Below are 24,142 nucleotides of genomic sequence, written 5' to 3'. Positions count from 1 at the left end.
AAAGTTCTTTAAAAATATTTGAAATTTATTAAATTAGAGTAGACTTAGTGATTACAGTATATAAGATATACTTTGTATATAGTGCCCATTAGCTTGTTAATGACTTCATTTTTCACTGATTTTTAAACCTGGAAAAATACAGACAATCCACTTTCCAGAAATCATTACTATTCCTGTTTTTTGAGCATTCATTTTCTGGGTTTTAATTTTTTTAATATTCTGATTTTGGGGGGGAGGGACTTAATACAGTATGTAAGTGGTTTTCTATGTTATTAAATAGTCTTTAAATCCAAGTTTTAAATGACTGTGGTATTCTTTTCTTTAACCACCATAGTTTATTTAATCTCTGTTTTGAACGTGAAAATTTTTTCTTGTGTTTTACTTCCTTGAATACTGCCTTACAATAGATTTTTAATTGTGGGCTGAAGATTCAAAGGCGCTTAAATGTTTTTAAAGTTGTGTTTCAGAAAGACTTCACCACTTTACACTGCCATTGGGATGTTCTATTCTCATAAGTGCTATAGGCAGTTATTTAAAAAAAAAAAAATCTTCCAGTTTGATGTAGAAGGGACCATACTAATTTTTAAGTATGTTTATGTGATTAGTGAGACTGAATGTATTTTATTCATTGGGTTATTTCATTGTTGTTTGTGACTTCTAGGAATTCTTTTTATATCAAGACTCTTACTGTTAATTACATATTTTTTCCTCAATTTCTGTTTCGCCTTTTGACTTTTAATTTTGTTTATGGCATTAGTTTACGTAGAGGTTAGTATTTTATCTGTTTCTGCTTGGTTTCTTTCTCTCTGATTTTTTTTTACTCTGTGATCAATAAAATGGTCCCCTACCCCCTCATTAAAATGCTTAGTAGTACCTGGCACATAATAGATTTGGTAATTATTAGCACAGTATTATACTTACTTTGCTCAGCTTGGGATTCATTTATTCTTTAATAGTATGACTTAAGTAATAGTGTGATGACTTAACCTGACTCCTAAGCATTAAACCTTAGACATCAGCCAGTTTTTCTATTGAATAATGGTATATCGGTTGTCATTTGTTCATGATGCCAGGTTAGTATACTTGTTAGGGTCTCTTTCAGAGCTTTTTTTTTTTTTTTTTTTTTTTAATACAACTGCCTAATCCTTGTGCCTGCGCAAATTGTTATTGCTTTATAGTAAGTTTTTTAGCATCATTTAAAATATTTTCTTAGCTACTAATACTTTTTTCCATATTCTATACCTTTAGTCAGTAATTTCCATTCACACACTCTACAAACTTAAAAAATTTTAAGAAAAAGACTCTTGCTTTAGTATTGTAATCTTGCCTTTGACTGATTTTCCGAGTTCTTTTTATTCTTCAAGTCAGTTGATCTGTTGGGTGTTATAAATAAATATAAGTGTTATTCTCTTCTGTAGTTATATTTCAGTTCAACAGTTATTGAACTTGAATTAATATATATTTTAATGTGCTGCTGATCTATTTTTATTTTTTTCAGTGCTTATGATACTGTCTAAAGTGGGATACAAATTTAAAATCAGTTAAAATTTAGTTGCAGGTTGAAATAATTAACATAGTAAACAGACAGAGGCAGCTGCTGTAGCTCTAACTGTTCTCTAGCTCAGTCGTTTGCTGTGGGAAAGGGCGGGATAGTCCTGTCCCGACAAGGATGCTCTTCCTCTGCTGGCAGACTGTACCTTGAAAGCAGTGAGGTCTCTTGTTGTGTTATGCTGGACGAGGGTGTGTGTTTGTGTTGATGGAGTGCACAGTAATAGGTTTCTGCCTGAAGTCAAGATGCCCTTTTTAGTATTTGACATATGTAACCTGCCTTCTGATACCCTGATAATCCGCAAGGTATATTAAAAGTATGTAGTGCGGATAGTACTTTTGCTTCTTAAATCTGTGTTAATGTAATAGTCACATTTTGTAGTCGGGCAGCGAACACTGGGGGTGGGAGAGCCCAAATCAGCTGGGTCAGAGGATCTTAACTACCTCATCACAACATGTAGTGAGTAAACCGGTGGAGTGGGCACAATCAGTAGTACTCTGTCTGTTGAGAATGATTGGTTGTGCTTCAGTAGAAGCACCTTTTGAGATTGTTAAGTGCCATGTCTGTTCTTCACAGACGTGTCTCAGTGCCCAAAGGAGCAAGAGGTAAGCACAAAGCTTATGCTTTCCCAAGGTTCTGGTCACCCGACAGCAGCAGCGGAAAGGAGAATTGTAACTGAAGGACAGATTGCCTCTCCTTTCCCTTCTCTTACTCACACTTAACAGCATGCGCCCCTGCAGCGGACCAAGAGCAGCAGAGAACAGGAGACCAGCGGACAGGCCGTGGCCAGCGCTGTGGCCCCCACTGCGGGTGCCATGGGAAATGTGCGGCAGAGTAGCGCAGTGGTTATGAGAGTGGTCTGTGAAAGGTGCCCTGCCTCTAAGGGAGCTGCCCTGCCTTAGCGGGGCTCTCCTGTTGTGGGTGTTGTGGTGACTCTGGGTGGCCATGCGCTCTGAGTAGTACAGTGCTCTCATGCGGTGCTGGCATGCACATGGCGGGGCTCAGTCAGGAAGAGTGCCCGTTGACTCTGTTACTGTTTCCATAGGGCTTTCGGGTAGTAGATATTAGTGCTAGTGCAGTTGAACTTAAATACAATTATGCTGTATAGTGAGCGGTGACAAATTTAAGTTTTATACTTGAATTAGGATTTCATCACTTAAAATCTTGAGCAAAATAAATGCATAAGTATTAAAAGTTTTGCTGTTTTTTTCTTCTAAAATATCTATTAACACTGAGCATACAGATTATTTTGTAATTTTTTCCTTGACCAAATGCAACATTGTCATTTAAAATTATGTTTTCACGTATAATAAAAATTACATAGTTCTGGGTATGAGTAAGGCACAGTCAATACTTGGTGAAATGTTTAAATACTTTAAAATATAATACAGAAATTCCTATTTTTCTGAAGAAATCAGCTTGCATATTGTTGACAGTGGAAGGTCAAATATAAATTAATCATAGAACATTTATTTTAAAACGAGGATTCTCAGCAGTACTAAGAAACTATTATTTGGTCCAGTGTTCTTTGAGAACTCAGAGTTTCATCAGTTCCCATCAGTTTTCAAGAAAGTATCAGTGATTTAGACATGACTTTAAATTGAAGCCTGAGATAGGAGGAATTTAGTCTATTAAGAGTTGTTTTGCCCAAGTCAACTTTTTAAACTTAAAGTTTTCTGGAGGGGCGATACTATTTTTTAAAGACCCTGCACCATGACCAAGCACATGCTGGACAGATGGCACAGGGCTCTGGTTCTGCGCACACTTGCACTTTCCTTTGTTCTTCTTGCGCTAGGGGCATAAATGAGAAGACTCTCCACACTGAGGCATGGATTCCTTCTGTCTTCATCAGACTTAGCTACTTTGGTATTATTGTCGTCTTATGTGTGACTTTTATTTAGTAATTTGGGGATTTAATTTTAGTCTTTTTGTAATATATGGAATTTAAATTAAGTGAAAAACCAAGAACTGGGGGTGTTAGCTGAGCTTTGAGAATTACTGTATATAGAATAGAACTCTTAGACTAGTGAATTGAAAATGGGGGATAAATTGAGTATAAATAGAATCAACATATTAAATAATAAGTACAGTGTCTGTAATTCTGAACTTTATAAAATGTTACAGTTCTGATTTGATGTAATACCTTCAGAATCAAAGATACAAACGATCATTATTAGAATTAGGGTAAGTAACATTCTGACTAAGATTCAATAAATTTACATAGCTGTATGAAATAAAAACACCATTTTAGAGCTAGTAGGTTTAGTATTTCCTGATTTTTAATTTTGTAATGGAATCAAACAAAATTACTGAGAAAATATTTGTACCATAACACTCAGTAAAGATTTTTTGTTTACCTTTTTTATTAAAAATTTGATAAAAGTGCATTGAATACATTGTTCATCCTAGAATCAAGTGTTCATCAAACATTTGTAGTTTCCTCCCACTCCCCCCAAAAGGTTTTTAACTGGTGATGCAGACTGTTCATCATCTACCAAATTAAAAACTGCAGGTTTGTAAACTGGCACTCGGGAAGAAGTAGGTGCCGAGAAATGATGAAGTGTTGGCATGTGTATTCCTGCTGCCAGGAAATCAACTTCCCATATGTTGCCGTTTGGCAGACATGCATCTTAAAAATGGATTGAATGAAGCTGCTGCTGCCCTCTTTTCCCCTTTATCTGTTTCCAGCAGTACGTTCTCTTTGTGCCTGTAAGTTATCACTTCTGCTGCAGTGATGTATTTTTACAGATATGCTTGAAGTGAAGTGGAAGTGCTCCTTCAGAGTGCAGTCCCCGAGCTAGTGGAATAACTCATTCAAACACTAGCGTGGCCCTTGCATCAACGAGAAAACAAATTTGTCTGTTTTGAAACATTAAATTTTTTGTTTTTATAAAAATTTGAGCCTGAGACACATTGATTTTTCACATTTTATCACATCATGTCAAAATAACTTCCTCGATATATGTGAGTCTTAATAACAGAAAATGAATATCTCAGTTGTTTTTGAAAAATAAGTACTTAGATGAGAATAGATTGATGAAACACCTGAACTTTATAAATGTGTTTCTGGAGTAACTCAACTAAATCTTATTGCACGGAATACAGTTTTTAGGACCCCAGAAAATCTGTCCTTTACACAATTACAGTTTCCTTAAAATTGACAGTGGTGTTTTATTTACATATAATTATATATTGAGATGTAGAACTGAATCTAAAGTGACGGGTCTTTCGACTGTCTCCATTTCTTAAATAAAAATTTATGTGGAAAATATACGCAAATACCTTATTGGCCCCTAATGGCCCCTAACGTAAGACTAGAGCCATTGGTGAGTGCATGCTTGTTATTGCATGTTAATACACAGAATCCCCGTATGCAGTTTTTTTCTAGATCCTCTCAGGGTGCCTTTTTGTCCTATAATGTATTTTTAAGAGTTACCTCTTCAGAAATTAAAAAAATATTTTTGGAATTCTTTTATGTGATGAGTTTTAACTAAAACTTGTCCTATGGGTATAATCAATCTTAATTATACATGCTTTTAGCAATATTTTACAGATTGCACACTTGGAAAAAAAAGTTGTCTTTTCTAGTGCAGTTTACGGTGGCGATACCTGCCTGCCTTTTCCTTTGCTGCGTTGGCACAAGCATTGTGCTTATTTTGTTGTAAATGGTTCCAGTATTTTATCAGTTCACTAGGCTGGAACTGATGAGAGGTAATTAGGTGGCTGTATTTACAGCTTGAATAAGAAACTCGCCAGTGATTGAACACAAATTCATTGGGAGGGGGCACAGGATCAATTCTCAACTTGGCAAGACAGATCCCTACATATACATCCTCCAAGTGCAAACGACGGATACTTAAAGAAACTTTAAATATCTTCTCTGCCAGATCTCCCGAGAAAACATAACCAGTCCCAGAGCAGAAGACGGGGTAGCGCTCACTGGGGTAGAGGTCTGGTGGCATGTACCATTTGCTGTCTTTGTTTCGGTTGGGTGCGTATCCTCTCATTAGGTAACCAGTAAAATAGTTATGTCTGGGAGGCAGGTCTGGCTTCAGTAACTTATGTATTAAATATTCAGTGTTGACAAACATGTCGCTGTCGGTTTTCATAACATAAGGAGTATGTGGGCAGTATGTTGCGACCCAGTTCATACCCATCAGTGTTTTAATGGTCAAGTTGTAGTATGTATCTAAGTATTCCTGTTGGATTATGTCATGGTACTGTCTGCTCTCTTCCAGTATCGCACGTTGAAGGTAGCCGTTTAACTTGACACTTAGGCCCAACAAAAAAATCCGTGTGATTTGGATACCAGGGGCTAGACTTTCGTTGCCCCAGGTTTGCCGAATAGCTCTTCTAGCTTCTATTTGTCCAGGTTCTGCTGCTATTAGTAGGATTAAAAAAGGGCTTTTTTCCTGGCATTTGTCAGGTTCGTTGATAATATACTTGAAGTGGTAAGAGTTCAGACGTCCGGTGCCCTTTTCGTTGTAGATGCTTCCATTGGCACTGAGTGTGTTCTCCAGCCCTGTGACTCCTTGTGGCGACAGGTCTGTGTTGTTGGGGTTGGTTGCAGTTTGAGGCCTCAGAGTTTGAGGAACTGTTTCTTTCCAAATATTCCGAAGAGAGCTGTGGTTTGTCTCACTTTTTGTAGAACGAAATCCTCGGAAGGTATAGGTCACAGGGTTTTCTTTGAATCCGGCTCGGCCTGGTAGCCAGTCGTGATGATTGAAGAATAAGAACATGGCAAAGAGAAACACCAGGGAGAGGGCGCCGACGAGGTGGGTCCGGAACAGAGACCGCTTGGCCCAGCAGCAGTGTCGCCGCCTCCACTGCAGCATGTTGCAGACGCCCAGGGACGGGAGGGGAGACTGCGGCCGAACGGGTTCTTCCTCTGCTGGGTCAGCACTGCTCTTTGGTAATCATGCTCTGTTCAGTCACGTGGTCTCCCTTGCGGTCATTCTATAAAGATAAAGCATACAGTTTATAAAATGCTAAGTATTGTAGAGATGCCTGAAAGAGACTTTGGATGATAATAAAATTAGGGCAGATAGGCATTTTTTGAAGCTATAGAAATGTGATAACCTGGAAGTGAAGTTTATAACTTGTTTCCCCTTGGTACCATGACATCACTGAGGGCAGGGTCAGCTTCTCTAGAAATATTCCTTGGTAGCACTGTGAGCACCTTGCTGTTCTTCCACTTCATTGTCTCAGTAGCTTCGGCCATTTGTACTTGGGACCCGAGTTAAAGATTTAAAAGTTGCATGCTTATAGAAGCGAGAATGTTACTAGATTTCTGAAGGGGCCATGTAACAAGGCCTGAGAGCAGGTGGAAGACTTATTGGCATTAATTAAAATTGATTTGACACACGGTTGGTGGGGTGTGCACACTCAGCAGCCTTCTCTGTAAAATGGTCATGCGTCAGCTGTGGGACAGACAGGGCGAGGTGACGACGGCAGAGTTCTGCTCGTCACACTGCGCTATCTGGCGTGTTTTCATTGGCCCCTGCTGTGCTGAGAAACTCAGTGAGAAGATGCACCTGTCAAAATTAATTTTCAGGGTCCAGTAACTTCAGTCCAAGGTTTTAAGACAGTAATAAATGATGAGCATCGTCAAACACTCTTCTGATTTTTAACCTTGTACTTTAAATGGGAAGTAAGTATTCAGGACACATTATCCTTACTTAGACTCCAGATTGATTTTAAAAAAACACATAGCAACTGTTCTCAATTATCTGTGGCCTTGGCAGACACCAGCATGTGTCCCAGTTCGTCCCCGTGTTAGAGTCAAAGAAAACTACTTTCAGCAGTCTATTCAGATGTCCAAAATACAGGCATGAGTTACTACTGTCTTAGCCCGCTGTTTAAAATTTCAAATTCCACAAAGTGTATTTTTAAAGATTCTCAAGTTACGCCATGGTCTAAATTTGCACGAAGAGAATTTGTCACGTTTTTAGGACTTTTGCTAGCATGACATTTAGAGCCCTAGGTTTTTTAAAAGATTAGGAGATGTCACTATGGAAGGTTCACGGTGCCCATATTAAGAAGTGGCTGTGTTGTCTTTGAACGAGGTTTTCCAGTGCACAGCACAGATTTGTTCACAGTTTTCAGCTTGTTCTTAGTTTTTCTGGATCAAGGAGTTGGGGGTGGAGGTGTAAGAAGCTGAGCTTCCATTCTTTGTGAGGATATTAATAAATATGTAATTTTAACTTTTTTCAACATTTTATTGTGAAGCTTACTACTTTAAGCAAAATAAAACTAGTTAATTTAATGTAGGACCACTTGGTTATTTGTATGTATAATTTTATGTATGTATATTATATACATTATACATACGTGTGTATATTCATTTAGCCTGTGATACTGAGAGATTCATAGTTAATACCAAATTTACTTAATTCTGACATGAAATTTAATTATTTTGGAGGAAATAATTAAAGTCTTTATATAACTGAATAATTATAGAATAAAATTCAAACATAATGTGAAGTACTTTGAAAATACTGATTGAAAGTGTTGACATATATGTGGCTGAATGCTAGTAACAGCCACTAGGGGGAGCAAGTAGCTGGGAATTTGAACAGATTTCTAAAGTGTAATATAGTACAGGCATCAGCTTTTGATAATTTCTAGTATCTGAAATTATGTAGTACTTTTAGAAGTAATGGTATTTCTCAAATGCAGAAAATTATTTAATCATTTTGTGAGATATAAACAGTTATTGTTTTTTAGGTTTGGGATTTTAAAAACTATCTTGTTATTTATTAGAGTTTATTTACATGAATTTTAATCTTACATTACTACAGTGAAGACCAAGGCTATTCCTTCTACCAGTAAAACATAGTTCTGCAGTGAGCTAAGCTGGAAATAATAGAGCTGAGTGTTCTGATTTAGAAACTCACTTTTTCCCTCCTTGTTCCGTAAATAGCAGTCTGCTTAGACTGGGAAACTCTTCCTAAGCTTTTATTTTCAAATGAAATATCTGATAAATAGTAATGATTCTTCTCCCATTCCATAAAGAGAAACCAGTAGATATTAGGTCTATGAGTATAAATTTAAAAGAAAAATTACCTTTAAAATTTATTTGATAATCTATTTTAAACATTCCAAAGCTAGATTAAAATGTATCAGATTTCTGTTGATATAGTAGTGCTTGGAAACTGACTGAAGTCCCAATTGTTGAAATCTTTTTAAAAGTTTAAATTTGATAGTTCGAGAAGCAATAAATGTTTGGGTGAATGTATGGCTGGAGGACAGGAGAGGTGAGTGAGGGAAGACAGTAACAAATTGTGGTGTGTTTGTGAGCACAATACACCTGAAGTATTTCTGTGTTACAGGGAACAGCTGATTGCTCTGCATTGTGTCTCAGCATAACTGCATAGTTGAGGGTTCTCTGTGGTTTTGTAGCAATGTGGGTGATGGAGGGGCGTCCTAATTTACATTTGTGTGCCTGCAAAATATTAAGCCACTCGGGCTCGAAATCATTTGTGTCCATTTGTTATTCTCCCATTGATAAAAGTGCATGTGTCTAGCCTTAAAAAATTCTTTATTGATAAAATTTTCTCAGGTATTATAATTTCTTCGTTAAAAGTAAAGTAAAATCACAACCTTTTATTACATGGTAAAATTATTCTCAACGTACTCGTGTGTGTTTTTTATTTCCCTTAAGTGGTAACAAGGCAAGAAAGTTAAAATGGTTTGGCATTCTAAATAGCTTTGCACTTTAGATTTTCAGCATAGGAATAGCTTTTGATTTATCTCCTCTGTGTTTTTTATGTTAATATTTTCAAGTTATTAATGTGTGTTCATGTCTTATGGATTAAAGTTCATGGAAAGGATATTAACGGTAAAATGTTCAGTTAGTACACACATGTACTCTTTTTATCATTTGGTTTTTAAGAGTGTGGATATCTTTAGTTTGTTGAAACAGTCCTAGATTTCAGTGGTGCTTGAATGAAAAATTCTACATTTTTGTGTTGAGATATTTAGCTTATAAAAATGTTTAATTGGTAACTTGAACATTGAAAGATAAAGGCACTGAGAAAGACTTGAGATTTTTACAACTACATGTTTTCAGTACCCCCGATTTCATTCTTAAATGGAATAAAAACTCATGGTATGAATGAGAGTTGATGCTGAGATACAGTAATAATAGGACCTGATAAAACTTGTTTAGTCTTAATTTTAGAATGGCATGCTTACACGTGTCTTTAACATGTTTGCCTTTTATGATTAGTTACTGTGAAGTTGAGTAAAGATTAAGCTCTTTTATAGATTTATAAACAATTTTAGAACTATCCTGGAGTTCCTGAACCACGAACTGCTATTGTAACTGTGATTGTCACTAAAATAGTTTATTAGATCTATTTTTGCCCTGCATTTACACACCATGGCAGTGGTTTGTTACTACATATGACATAGCCTGAAAGCACAGTGGCTACATTATGTTTAATTCTTGACCTTGTAAGTGCTATTTATGGATACTTTGCTATCAGAGTGTTTTCATATTATGTTTTTAAATCTCAAAAATGCTCACCAAGAACAACAACCTTGTGTGTGATCTTTCAGAAGCAGTCTGTTGCTTAACGTTAAAGCTCACTATTTTTAAATGGGGGTTTTCCAGCAACTATCACTATTTCTTTGTTTAAAGTTGTCTTCATGAGCAGTGTAACATGCATCCACTGTGATGTGCTGTGCAGAAACTCACGCCTTCTGTGAACCTGTGCAAATGCTTTCCCTGTAGTCTGTTACCGCTCGGTAACACTTAAAATTTGTGGGCACTGTCCTGGTTTGTGTTCGTTATCTCTGTTTGGGGAGATGGATTTTGGAGGGAAGACTTTGTTACTGAAAGCTGCTATAAAGATTTTGTTTTAAAAGGGCTGAAAAAAGCTCTTGCTATTAACCTCCTCTTTAATACTATTTAATGTAATTTCACTGCATTGTCTCTCTTGATAGCCATTTTTAAGGGAGCACTGTAATTTACTGGGTAAGGATTCAGTTTGACCTAATTCGGTAGAGGATTGCTATGTTTTCTTTAGAGGGCTGCATATTTTTTTTTAAGTTTTAATTTCTCAGAGAATCCTTTAAGCACATCGTGTTACCGTTTGCCTTCCCTCTGCTGTATGCCTATAATCTGTAATTACTCCAAGCTACATGGTCACTGGAATAAAGCAGCCACAGCTTGTGCTCTAAACAATGACACATTTTAGATAATACATTCCGAAAGCCTCTCACAGTTTCAAGGGCAGTGAGCTGCGGGAACTTGTTTATCAGACACTAGTGCCTCCAGGGCCACACCGGGTAGGGAGTAGACATTCAAACGCACATCGCACACAACACAGCCACGTACCTTTCCTGGTCAGGCCATCCGTGTGGACAGGGTTATGCCCACTGACCATACTTTTGGCTTGCCATCCCTTCAGCAGAAAGATGCCCTCGAACATGCGCACATCCCCAAAGGTCTGCCTCCTGCGCCTGCTTTTCACGGGGTCCAAAGTGTCCATCTGTCTGCCTGTCTTCCTGGCACCCTCCTTCTTCATACGGGTGCTGGTCTTCTGAGGCTTTCCCTTTCTTTCATTTTCTCTGGCTTTAAACAAAAGAGCTATAGTCGTCCGTTCTGTTGGGAGCAGTGTTGACTCTCTGGCAGCCAGCAATGCATTGAAGCTCCTTACATCTGCTGATTTCCCGGCTGGACAATGCAGAGCTGCGTTCTCTCCTCAGTGTCCATATTTCTAGGAACAACACGGACCTGCAGTGGGAGCCGCCGGAGCTAGGATGGAGTGCTCGATTGGGCTGGAAAAGGACGGGCTGAACTCTCCTTTGTGGCTGCCTGACAGCTGCAGGGAGGATTTTGAGCAGTTTCCCTGGGTTTTAGTCTATAATATGAAATCCACGCTTCTCAGCTGCTGCACAGGCAGGCAGCAGTTTAAATCTGGGCTTGACAGATGTTCTCTCTGACAGAGCAGAATTTAACGTCACTGCTTGGCTGAGTCCCACGTGATTGTTTGCATTAATTTGGACTAAAAACCCAAGGTAGGGAGCAGCTTAGAGATTTTGCTTCTGTGTGAAACATACTCAGTGTAAGTGTAGTGAGGAGTGAATAATTTGAAAATGGGATGATGAAATGAATGGTTGTAATTTTATTTTTTCATCTTATTTCCTTCTTAATGCCTAAGCACAGGCTTTCTAAATGTTTTTACCATTAGATGTTGATTTTCATGTTTTTTACATGGTTTTATAGGGCATAAGCAATATAAGCTTTTATATATAACTAGATCTGATTTAACCCCTTCAGTGCATTCCCTCCCTTGAAGTTTTCTTTTTTTTTTTCTCAAATTGCCTCACTTTTACTAATACCTAATTAAGACTCGTGGACTGTTTTCTTTCACCTGTAACTTAGGCACCCCCGCCCCCCCACCCCATACCCCAGTTCCCCATTTTCTGGGGTTTATATAAATCAGCTGCCCTGGGTCGCTTTACTGACACGTGATGTGATACAGCTCACCTCTTTTTTCACCCCCCCCCCTTAAGTAGTTTCTAATGTTCTTGAAGGCAGCAAAACTTTATTTGTAAGCACTTTTAATGTGAGCATTTATTTATTTATTTTCTTTAAAATTACATGTGTGATAGAATGCAACAAAATGATGTAGTAGATACGGTGCACTTGTGGGTAATTAGGTTTTACTAATCGTATTTGCTTATCCTAATATTTCAGGAGGGGCTAGTAACTTGCTCTGAAGCATATTTCTTAGTAAGCACTATATACTCAAATATTGCTTTGTATGTTTAGTCTCCTGGGCACCTTATTTCTTTTTTTTCTGCAGAGTATTGGGGTGTTGTACTTTTTTTTTCTTTAATATCTCGAATTACCAGTTTTTCCTGAGACATTAGGGACATTAACTCCTAGAAATTTATAGTTTTGGAACTGAAGCTATATGTTTGTCGTCATAATATACCCTTGATCCCGCCTCTCTTCCCCAATAATGTCTGTTATTTCAAATACAACTTACATTTCATCTATTTTTTTATTGTTACTTGTTTATTAAGGAAATTGAGATGTTAGAGATTAATTCTAGTCATTTGATTACTTTTCAGTATCCAAGAAGACTCCAAAGTCTTTAAGCCATTGAGTTACAAAATGATTTTTCCATATTTTGTTGAGAAACATAAAATTCAAATACAAAGAAATGATTGAGTGAACCTGAAAATTGCCATCTTTTTAAATGTCAAAGGGTGGTGATTGATAGTTGGGAAGTGCAGTAACATGGAGGAAAGACAAAAATGGGACATATAAAAGACAAATAGTTTTGCTAAATTTTATCTCCAAAGTTTTAAATCTTTCCAACTTTTAGAAACTTTTTGCACCAAAAAAGGAATCAATACTTTTCATTCCAGTCTTGTCAACCTGAGCCAAAGCCTTCTGCGCTGCAGTCATTTTGCTATTTCTCTTTTCAGCCTTCAAGTCTTTAGTATTAAACGTAGTGTAACCTTCTTTTGCTTCTCTGGGCTCATCTGATAACTTTCTTTGATGGAAGATTTGGCAGTGAAGCTGAAGGGTCTGAAGCTGTAAGTATTTAGCTAAGGCAATACTTAATTCTTCAGGGTTGTAATCAAGCGTCAGACCACGGGCACAGCGAATGTAGTCCTCTTCTGTGTCCCTGGGAGCCTGGTGGCTGGAGAACAGTGCAGTCATCTCTGCCTGGGCACTGGTCTTTATGTGACTGGTTTCTAAGGCCGCCATGGTCTGATGAACCTTTTTTCCAGCCACTTTCATGTCTTTTCTTTGCTGTACTTGTAATATTTCTTTCTGTATACTTCTTATCCTCTGTCACGTGTTGAAGTAACTTCTCAATTTCTGGAAGTTTCAGCAACAAGGTGCAGTTCAGAAACGTCATCCACCACACCTTGGTCTAGAGACTGAAACTGTCCCATGTGGTCAGCCTCTGTAAGGCAGTGGAGGTGCAGCAGGTGAGGGTCCAGGGGTATGGCCAAGCAGAGAAGACCCCACTGAACAGGTTGATTGAAAAACCAAGAATGGTGTTTTCCTTGAAAATTTATTTTAGACAGCTCCAATAGACACACATTGAACAAGAAAGGGCTCCTTCCTCCGAACATGGGTGAACCGGTTTTATAAGCCGTAAGCCCACTTTCATCTTTGAAGCATCTTCTAAATATTCTGGAAGCAATGTGGCCCATCTGTTCCCGGGGCCTGGGCACAACAGCCGAGGTTTCAGCCCAGGGAGGTGGACAGTCGGACAGAAGTGGTTTTGTTTCTAGAGCCAGCCAGCTACTCATGTTAACTTTTTAAATTTAACACCAGGCCATCTAATACCTTTAACTTTTGCCCAGTGTGTTTTTAGTGTAGCTGATGAAACGTAGTTTAGGAATTCTGACTGTTTTTAGGAATCTATGTGACTTTCCTGGAAATGTTAGAAGGAACATTGGACATTTTGTAAATGAGAAACCCAAGACCTCAAGCTTTGACGTTCGCGGTTCTCTCCTGAGTGAAGGGGAGAACTGAAACCCAAGTTGTCCCGGCGTTTAGTCCTCTGTCCACCCTACTGCACGCTTACTGCTCTCTGTGTTCGTGTGTTTGATTTGAGTAGCAGAGTAGTGCTTAAGTGCCTACTTACAACAACTTGTTTTAAACAAGCAGACATTGGTTTTAGCAGATCAGTGTTCTTCAGCAGTTCCTTACACAGGCCTGCACCATGTGGCCAGCAGAATGACCGTTACTGAGCACTGACCTCGAGTCCGGATGGATGCTGGCCTACCTGAGATGTGACGGACATGGCCTTCGCGCTCATCGTGGATTTATGATTGTGATGCCCATTTGAAGATGGAGAGCCATGCTTAGAGTTGTAAGATAATTATCCCAAATAGTAGCTAATTAGTGGTGAGGAGGAGTCCAGCCGGGAATTAAAACAAGATCATCGAGGTCCTCACACTCTATTCTTAACCATTATGCTCCATGGCACTGCTGGAGGAGTGGCGGGATCTTCGCCACTGCTGGGACAGCAGACCCAGAGATCATCCATAGAAGTGTCAGCGGATGTTTACGTTTTCACTTGATTCACCTGCTCAACAAATTCATACTGGTCAACTACTGTGTGCCAACATCTGCAGTTAGGCACAGCTCATTAAAATGATCTGGATCCAAAAATGTTTTAGCCGTATTTCCTGCCCTTTCTCCAGGAAGGATAAAATAATTATTTTTTGCCAGTTCTTTTGTTTGGACTCTTATTTGATGTCCCACTGGATTTATTTTGGATCTTGGTTATTAAGAGATCTCCATAGGTTACTTGCTGGCTAGTAGGGAACCTTTAGTATTGTCTGGAGCCCCTGACTTCCAAGCAGATTGTTGACTAACTCTGCTTGCTACGGGGCAAGTGTTTATACAGCAGAGAGACTCCTGGAAACTAATAAAAAGGGGCCTGTGTACTTAATCAGAATTTATTTTAAGCTTAGGTACACCTGCATTCTATTTCTTAAGTTCAAGTTAAGCTGGTTAAAAACTTCACATAAAGTACAGAAAAATAGAGCAGGCATGAAATAAAGAAAGGTTCCTTTTGCAAAAGGAACTTTTTCTAGCAACCTGCATCTTTCCAGCCAAGAGAATCTGTAAAAATCTTAGGACAGACAGGCTTGTAGAAGTTCTCCCTTTAGTCTAATTCCTTTAACATCTGAAATGTGTGGTTGAACTTTCCCAGTAAATGTGATGAGTTTCTTTGTCAGTCTCAGCAGACTGGCATCTATTTTGTTAAGCTTTATACTTATAACTGTGTTGTAATTTTTACTTGCATAAGTCTACTTTTTAGTCTATAACATGTCACTCATGGGGAAAAGGTCGTTATTATTAAGTGTGCGGTAGCCAGAACCGTCCGGGTTGGCGGTAGCATTTTCCTGGGCCTGTCTGGAGCAGCCCTCAAGGAGTGAGAGTTTAGTGACAGGGCTTGCAATGCCTCTCTCAGCATTGAAAACAAAATAGTTATTTTATCAGCAAACCTGAGTTTATTTAGAATGGCCGAGGAATTGCAGTTTGGGGCATGAAAGCTGTGACAAACCGCAGGCAGGTGTAGAGAACGCAGGAGAGGAACCTTAGTTTATAGAGAAAAAGGGAGAGCCAGGAGGAGCTCTGAATGCAAGTCCTGGGAGGAGAGCAGGCTGTGGGTGGTGGTGTGTGAGCGCCCCTCCTTGGTGCTCCTCACTTCAAGTTTACTGAGGTTTCCTTTATCCCTTTCCACACCTCCTAACTCTTAGTTTCTCCTGGCTACAGAAGTAATTGTTACTCCAGTAGTTAATAGTTTTCAAGTGATCATTACATGATGAATCAGGTATAGGTTTGCTTATTATCTAAGAGTAAAGATAAGCCATTTCATGGACTTACATTATCTGTTATCTATCTAGATTAATTCAACTAAATGTCCTTGGTAAAAAGAATGGGGGAGAAGGGGATGCAGGGAGAGCACTTCACCAGGGATGAGTGATTCTCATTCACTGTGCACATGCAAATGTCCTTGAGTCAAGTGAAAAGGGAGGTGGGAGTCTGGTTTCTCCTATGTTGGTCTCCATTCCTGTTTGTGCTTTAGTATGAGTAGTTGGCCCCTAGATGCATTTATTGGGTTGGCCAAAAAAGTTCATTTAGTTTTTTCTGTAAGATGACTCTAGTAGTGCTTAGTTGTCTTTAACTTCACTTGAAACAATTTTGTTAGATTGTATTGTGACAGCTGTCATATCAGTGTGCATTTAAAAAAACAACACAGTTGGTGAATTTTTGTATAGCTATTTTAATATTGAAGACGGAAGAAAATACACAGCATTTTTGGCACATTATGCTTTATTATTTCAAGAAAGGTAAAGTGCAACTGAAACACAAAAAAAACATTTGCATGGAGTATGGTGAAGGTGCTGTGACTGACCAAACATGGCAAAAGTGGTTTGCAACGTTTCGTGCTGGAGATTTCTTGCTGGACGATGGTCCACGGTCTGATAGACCAGTTGAAGTTGATAGCGATCAAATTGAGACATTAATTGAGGTTATACCACTCAGGCGTTAGCTGACATACTCAAAATATCCAAATCAATAAAGCTGCTGGTGAAAACGAAAAACAAGTCTTTTATGGGAAAAACCATACGGACTTTTTGGCCAAGCCAGTATTGCAGGTAGTGTTCACCTGAGGAACCACCCATTTTTTCCAGTGCAGGAAACAGATCCTGAGGTTTTGGGTCAGATGGAATTTCCCCGAAGTACTCCGAAAGTGCTGTTTGACAGTTACTTAGAGATCAGTTTTAGTTTGATTGTGATCAGTCGGCAGTTTGCTTGGGGTTTATATCTCTTCACCATTTCGCCTTAAAATTAGATGAAATCTTTTTCATTACATTAAGAGATTTGGACAAATGGTATATTTTGACTATTTAAATTTAGTAAATAGTTTACCTTTTTGAAGAAAAATTGTTTGTTAAGGGTTTAGAGTTTTCCTTTGAAGACAATAGATGACTTACAAACCAGTCTCACGTTTCCTTGAACTCATGAAGCAGCAGTGAGCCTGACTGCTTACTGGCAGTCTCAGCATTGACGGTGTCAGTGCGGGTCTGCCCGTCTCTGTCCTTCACTTCTCACCAGCTTGCGCCACAGGCCTTAATGGTTTTTTGACTTCAGAGTAGAGCTAAATTTCAGTGTCTCTTTCAGAACCAATGGTAGACACCTGTATCTGTTTTAATTCATAGGAACTGTTCATGACCCCAAGGGGAAATGGAAGCACTTAAAATCAGGAGTGATTTCAGCACATACTTTGGTAGCATGCTTGGGCTGGGCTTTGGTTCCTCAGCAGCCTCGCGATTCTGTTGAGCACAAAGCAACTAGGATTCTTTCAGCTGTTACTTGCTGTATTCAGGGGATACTTGGGGTTAGAGGGGTTACACTGGGGGTGGTGCTGCTTTCTAGGAGGTGCTGTAGAAATTCCATACAGCAATTCCATACAGTGGGGGAGTTAGTTGTTGGTGGATGGAACTAGTGAAAAGGTAAGTTGTCGAGGGGTCCCTGGAAGGTAGGCTGGAGTCTGTGGGACAGCCGTCGAAAACAGCGAGGCCTGGTTCCATGCACCGCAGGACTGGTGTGTGAGCAAGACACATTCTTTATAATCCCACAAACATAAGACAGAATTGGACTGCCAGGTCTATTCTGTAAAGGTCAAACACGCACTGAAATCCCTGGAAATTCAACTGCAGTGCACGTGGCAGGAAGATGGTGCCTAACTGTGTTCTGCACTTTGCCATAGCTCACCTTTCTGAAGTCAGGTCTGCGGCCTGTGGCAGGTGCCTTAGGTATTTCGGAGGCACCAACTCCTGCGTGAGTAATGGACAGGACTCAGCACTTAGCACATTGTCTTGTACGTACCGCGTGCTTAGTAATCAGTTGAGATTTGTTATTCAGTTTTAAGCTATTTTCAACCACTCTTAAATATAACAAATCTCATCTTTGTAAATAGGATTATTTTCCCTGAATAGTTCAAAGGCATTTAATATGAAGTGTTTGTGGCTTTGTTTACATCTTTCTAATGTGAGGTTATATATTAATTATTCATTTGAAACTGTTTAAAGGGAAAAAAAGATTGACTTGATTAAAAACAGGTAATGACATATCGGAGATGTTAAAATTGTCAGCAATTAAGCAAATCATTGAGTATTTGAGAAATATTATGCTTATCATAACTACTGTATAGTAACAATTTTAAATTTATTTTCCACTTAAGTTTCTATTTCCACCTTATGACCAATAGGATAAAAAATAAGGAAAAGTTATCTATTTTATTTTATTTTACACTCTTAAGACCATAGCATGTTCAGTGGGGTGACTGATTGAGAAACACCTAGCTATGGAATTTATTCGCAGTAATTAAATGAAAGTGTTTATTATGTAAAGAAACTTGGATGTCATATGTCATTTTTTATTCTTTCAAAGGAGGGTGCATCGGCCCGGAAGACTCAGACTCCTGCAGCACAGCCAGTACCAAGACCAGGTAGAAATAGACAATTTTTTCCCCTTAAATGATCACAAGAGTGAAAAAAATTTGCAGTATAATGCTTTGAAGGAATTAAGATTGTAGTTAAAACACTTCTAAATGAATAGCATAAGAACATGTGTATGATGGTAGGTATATTTAAAAAGGTAAAGAAAATTTTTAGGAAAATGATTTTAAGATTCTAGAAAAATGTTTTAAAAAAATTTTATATGTACCACCCCTCACCAATTCCTTGTTTAAGGTTCATGATGGTACGTGTTTTCCTCTTGAAAGCATAAAGCTGTAATTTTGATAGACTGGTATGCAGCTTTGGTGCTTAGAATTTCAGGTGTGTGTGTTATTTATCATACAAGGTTATATAATCATTTTTTAGAAACTGTACTAAAAGCAAAGGTAGGAAATGTAACTAATGAGGCGTGTGCTTTCGAGTGGGTGGAGAAGCACAAGCCTTGGTAGGCCATGGCCCTGGACTCGCTGTCACTTCCTTTTTGTAGCCAGACGGACTGCCTCGCACATGCCCCTTGCCCGCCCCCCCCCCCCTTTCTGACACACACACAGGCACTCCTCCAGCCCTAGTTCTTACCTGCACTTCATAGATCGTCTGACATGGGCAGGTGGCTCATAGTTCCAGTTTATCTGCTTTCTGTCAGTGAGATGGAGAGTTAGCCCTCTGTGTATGTCAGAGAGATTGCTTATGCTGTTCAGTTGTCCACTGTGTAAGGCAGTTGTTGGTCGGAGAACCTCCTTCCATGGTTTTAAATTGATGGGCTGATGACTTTCACACTCGTAGCTCCAGTTCAGACATCTCTTCTTACCTCTGCTATCTTACATTAACTGTCTAACATTTGGATGTGCCATAGGCTTTTTAAAACTGATGTAGAACCTTTGTTCCCTGATATTTTCCCCAAGATGTCTTACTTTACACTTCTGCTTCATGAATAAAAGGCACCACCATTAGCTCTGTTTCTCAAGCCAGAAATTTAGGAGTCATTTCTCATCCTTCAGATTGGCTGTTCCTCTCGTCTAATGTCATGAGTTCTGTCAGATTTGCCTTTTCTGTATTCCAGATCCATCTGTTTTCTCTTTGTCTCCCCCACCACAACTCAAGTGTAAGCCATCATTATTCCTCTAGATCTGTGTGTCTCATTTTTTAAAAGTTTTATTTACTTTTAGAGAGAGCGAAAGAGAGGGAGAGAAACATCGATCAGTTTATCACATGCCCCTGACCAGGGACCTGGCCCACAGCCCACGCATGTGCCCTGACCGGGAATCAAACCTGTGACCTTCTGGTTTGCAGGGCAGTGCCCAACCCCTGAGCCACACCGTCAAGGCTAGATCAGTGTGTGTTAAAGCATCATTCCACGTCCGTCGTCCGTCCCCCCCCCCCCCCCCCCCCCCCCCCCCCCGAGATGCACCTAGACGTGGAGGGTGGTGGAGGGTGCGGTCCGGTCCCGTCTGCGGGTGCTGGCGGCAGTCCGTTGGCGCTGTGTTTCCTTCAGTACAGAGCCCGACCCTCACCCCACGTGAACAGCCCTGACTGAGCCCCCGCTTTCGTGCCGTTTCCTTTGAGTCCCTGGTCTAAACCCACTGTCTTTCCCTCACAGGAGAGCTGACGTGAATGGAAGTTATGTCGCTTTCTGGCTTAAAAGTTGTGTCTTCCAGTGGCGCTTCCACACACACTTAACATTGCCTAGGGAGCCGCCTGGGTGCTGGTGTCTGCACAGGTCTGGCCTCTGCCCGGCCGTCGGGCCTCCCTCTCATCTCACCATTGGACCCCTTGTTCTCCGCAGCTGTCACCTTTCCTTCCTTTGAGAGGGGTTTCAGAGCCTTCTCTCAAGGACACCTTCCCCAGTGTCACTCTTTCTGTCCCTTGGCATTACCTGGTGTCTGTGTGTCATGGCCTGTGCATGGTCAGGCTCCACTTCCGCACTGGAGGGTCTCTGAGCTCAGGCATTCTTTCTCTTTTCTTTATCGTCGTAATAATAAGGATGTAGTAGAGTGACTTGTACATGGGCTCTGAAGACATATTTAAGTGAAGAATGTGATTATATTTGGAATCAAAAATAGCAACAATAAGTGCTGCTTCTGAGCCTGTGCATTGTCAGTCCCTGTGCTTACTGGAGGAGGCGGACCAGGGCTGTAGCAGTTAGTGCCCCCCACACCTGGTTCAGGAGATCCTTGCCACAGTGTCCAGGTGTAGAAACTGTTATCTTTGTGTTACTGTTGAGGACAGCTGAGGTTGAGCAGTCAGTCAACCTGGCCAGGGTAATTTGCCTAGAAAGTGGTAAAATGGGGGCCCAAATTGAGATCATTTGGGTGTAGAGACTTACTGACCCCATAGGGCTTCTGCTCATTCCCCCCTCCCCTCGGCTCCCCTCCCCCTTTAAATCGGCCCCCCATCAGCATGTCCCTCACCGTGCCCCTGCCTTGGTCCTTACCAGGGAGCCTGTGTATATTCTTTTGTAGTTATTTTTTACTGAACCTCTAAAGTGTACTTGTACTATGAGAGCGTTTCTGTTTTGTCTTGTTCCTATAGTGGGTCGTCTTAGCCTTTATTTTAGTGACTTTTCCTAACCCCCTGAGTCCATTGTGGCTCCCTTACCACATTGGTGGCATTTCAGTCTGAGATGTCCTTTTGTTTTTCTCTCGGTCATTCTCATAGCAGCTGCTGTCCCCTGTTTGTCCCCATGTCTGCCCACCCTGCCATACCTTTCTCCCTCCAACAGATACACGTATTCATTGAGACTGGACTTTCTCCCAGGTGACACCGTCCAGCTTATCAGATGTATCCATGAGTCCTGTTCCCAAAAATGACTTGCGAGTTTCAGTACTTCTTCTCAGTAAGAAGGAAGATGAGAACACTACCATAAACCTGCATTTGTGCATATCTTTGTGTGTAAACCTGCATTTGTGCATATCTTTCTCTGTTTTTATGTGTCTGGGAGAATCATACTACTGAATTTGATAATATCTAATCACAATGAATTTGTACAGGGTTACAAAGTAGTTTTCTAAAAATGGTGTGCTTCCCTTTAAAATGGTATCTTTCTAAGAACTGATGTTTAGTTAGAATTTTAAATCTCCTAAATTTTTATTTATTTTTATGACTAAAAAAAGATACTCAAGCACAAATACATGGCACATGGGAGGCAGTTAGTAAATTTTGATTTTTATGGATAAACACTGAAAATTGAACATATGTGTGTATATATATATATTTATATACATATATATAGAGAGATATATAGCCCTTTTTATCCTAAAATACATTCATCTTGAGCTAGGCTGGTATGACCATTAATGTGCCAACACACCTTTCTGTGCATTATAAAGTCCGTTGCGTACAAAAATGAAAAGGTATGAATACTCGTGCTGTAATAACGTATGCTCACAATTATTAACGATATGGGCAATTGCAGACAATATAGACCTTTATATGGTTCATTGCCTAGAATGTTCTCTTATAATGAAAAAAACAGAAGACATTTTGAAAAAGAAGTAAGGTAATGAATGATTTAGGTCCTAGCTCCCTGTAACTCCGTTTTCCTGTAAAGGGCTGAGGCACGTTGCCCTGCCCCAGCCCTCCCCGTGCCGTCTGCTCTGGGGTGCTCCGTGTGCTTTAGTGCAGCGTTACAGGCAGGTGTCAGTCACAGGCCACTCCTGTGACTCCAGATGCTGAATAACGGCTAAGCCATTTTAGTGTTGCTGTTCTTTTAAAGATTTTATTTACTTATCTTTAGAGAGAGGGAAGGGAGGGAGAAAGAGAGGGAGAGGAACATCAATTGGTTGCCTCTTGCACACGCCCCAACGGGGGACCTGGCCTGCAACCCACACATGTGCCCCGACCTGGAATTGAACTGGCTACCTTTCCCTTTGTGAGCCTATGCCCAACCCACTGAGCCACACTAGTAAGGGCCCATTTTAATGTTTTTATGAAGCAGAGAAATAATATTATTTGAGAAGATTGCAATACATTTGAAAATTTTATAACTAGTTATATGTAAATACAAATAATTTTTAAGCTTCAAAGTAAGAATGTGATTGTTATAACACTCAAAAGTTTGGTTCTTATTATTTTCTCTTACAGTTTCTCAAGCAAGACCTCCCCCAAATCAGAAGAAAGGTGAGGTTGTGCATGCAATTCTAAATGTATTTTAAAAAGTCAGCGTGAATAAGCTGGGTTCCAGAACAGGGCCAGTACTGCGGTGCACTTACGTACGTCATATGTTTGTGCTTGGTGTCTGTGCAGACTAGCAGGGTGTAGGTCATATTGATTACTGAGTATTTTGAACTTCACTGTTGACTTAAGATGTTTTTTACCTCAAAAGATTGAAAATGATAAATTTACGAACTTTTGACTGGGAAGGTAACTGATTTCTTTTAAAAGTACCGATGACACACGTTGCCTTTCAAATTCTGTCTGGACAGGTTCTCGCACGCCCATCATCATCATCCCCGCGGCCACCACCTCCTTAATCACCATGCTCAACGCCAAGGACCTCCTCCAGGACCTGAAGTGAGTGCCTTGCTGACTCGCGTCTGCCAGAGCGGGAGCTACTGCAGGGAGTTAGTCAGTGTCATTTCCTATTTCTCATTTGGAGAAAACAAAATTTCAGTTTCTGCTTTACAGATACTTTGAAATTGAACTCTCAAAATAGAGTAGATTCTTTTACGTTCTTCGATGTCTTTTATGTCTATTAGTTAGAATAGCGATAGTATTTTGTACTTAGAATGCTCTGACATTTTAAATTCTTGTTAACTATTTTTAGTGGTAACTAGAAAAATATATTAATTCAGTGACATAATTAATACCTAAAAAAAGCGTGAGTGAATGCTCTACCTTTCTGCATAAAAATAACAATGTCAGTTCTTGAGGAAGGAAAAGAAAGCACCTCACCTCCAAAAAGCAAGTCGTTCTGCTTCCGAATCACTACTGGCTCATTAAAAATGAGAAGCAAAGTTAGTTGTGAGACTTGCTGATTTTGGGTTATATCAAATTGAATTTTATGTGCCTGTGACTTTTAAATAGCTGAATAAAGATCTCTTTAACTTGGTACACACAAGTTTACCCATGTAGTAAGTAATTTTTCTTCAGTACCTTTGAATGAAATTTTCAGCAAACTTCTTCCTGCTAACAGTATGGAAATAAGGAATTTTTAAAATTAAATTTATTGGGGTGACATTGGTTATTGAAATGATAGGTTTCAAGAGTACGGAAGGGATTTTATGTGTTTGGTTTTTTAAAATATTTTATTTATTTATTTTTAGAGAGAAGGGAAGAGAGGGAGAAACATCAATGTGTGGCTACCTCCTATACGTCCCCCACTGGGAACCCGGCCCAGGCATGTGCCCTGGCCGGGCAACCACTTGGCTTGCAGGCCCCCACTCAGTCCACTGAGCTACACCAGCCGGGGCAGGATTTTATGTTTTATAATATTATATTTTATTAGGCTTTTTAAAAAGAGACTTTATTTTTTATTTTTAGAGAGAGGGAAAGGGAGAGAGAAAGAGAGAGAGAAACCTGGTTGTCCGAGAGATACATCTATAGGTTGCCTCTTGCATGCCCCCGACTGGCGAC

At 39.7% G+C, this 24,142-nt stretch overlaps 2 protein-coding genes and 1 pseudogene across 3 annotated transcripts in view; 1 reads left to right on the top strand and 2 right to left on the bottom strand.

The window, feature by feature from the left end:
- The window catches only part of CDC73 (cell division cycle 73), an 82,359-nt gene that overhangs the window by 39,957 nt on the left and 18,260 nt on the right, over window positions 1–24,142 (top strand). For both annotated transcript variants that reach the window (XM_053912375.2, XM_053912374.2), the window contains exons 11-13: window positions 18,504–18,561; window positions 22,652–22,687; window positions 22,993–23,080. In XM_053912375.2, coding sequence (XP_053768350.1) covers window positions 18,504–18,561; window positions 22,652–22,687; window positions 22,993–23,080 — 182 coding nt within the window. The remainder of the gene's footprint in view (window positions 1–18,503; window positions 18,562–22,651; window positions 22,688–22,992; window positions 23,081–24,142) is intronic.
- Window positions 3,635–11,902, bottom strand: B3GALT2 (beta-1,3-galactosyltransferase 2). Its single transcript, XM_024576154.4, has 2 exons — window positions 10,893–11,902; window positions 3,635–6,505 (listed from the first exon to the last, which is right to left on the bottom strand). Exon 2 carries the CDS (start codon window positions 6,382–6,384, stop codon window positions 5,134–5,136), a length of 1,251 nt encoding a protein of 416 aa, XP_024431922.1. The 5' UTR covers window positions 6,385–6,505; window positions 10,893–11,902; the 3' UTR covers window positions 3,635–5,133.
- On the bottom strand, window positions 12,003–14,349 carry LOC139440316 (ribonuclease H2 subunit B pseudogene; annotated as a pseudogene).

This window comes from Desmodus rotundus, chromosome 10 (assembly GCF_022682495.2).
Source record: "Desmodus rotundus isolate HL8 chromosome 10, HLdesRot8A.1, whole genome shotgun sequence".
NCBI lineage: Eukaryota > Metazoa > Chordata > Mammalia > Chiroptera > Phyllostomidae > Desmodus > Desmodus rotundus.
Note: the sequence above shows the minus strand (reverse complement) of the source record. Positions and strands in the feature narration are given on the sequence as shown.

Excerpts from the sequence above, each read along its gene's own strand:
- B3GALT2 (XM_024576154.4), bottom strand. The coding sequence starts at position 6,384 with ATGCTGCAGTGGAGGCGGCGACACTGCTGCTGGGCCAAGCGGTCTCTG.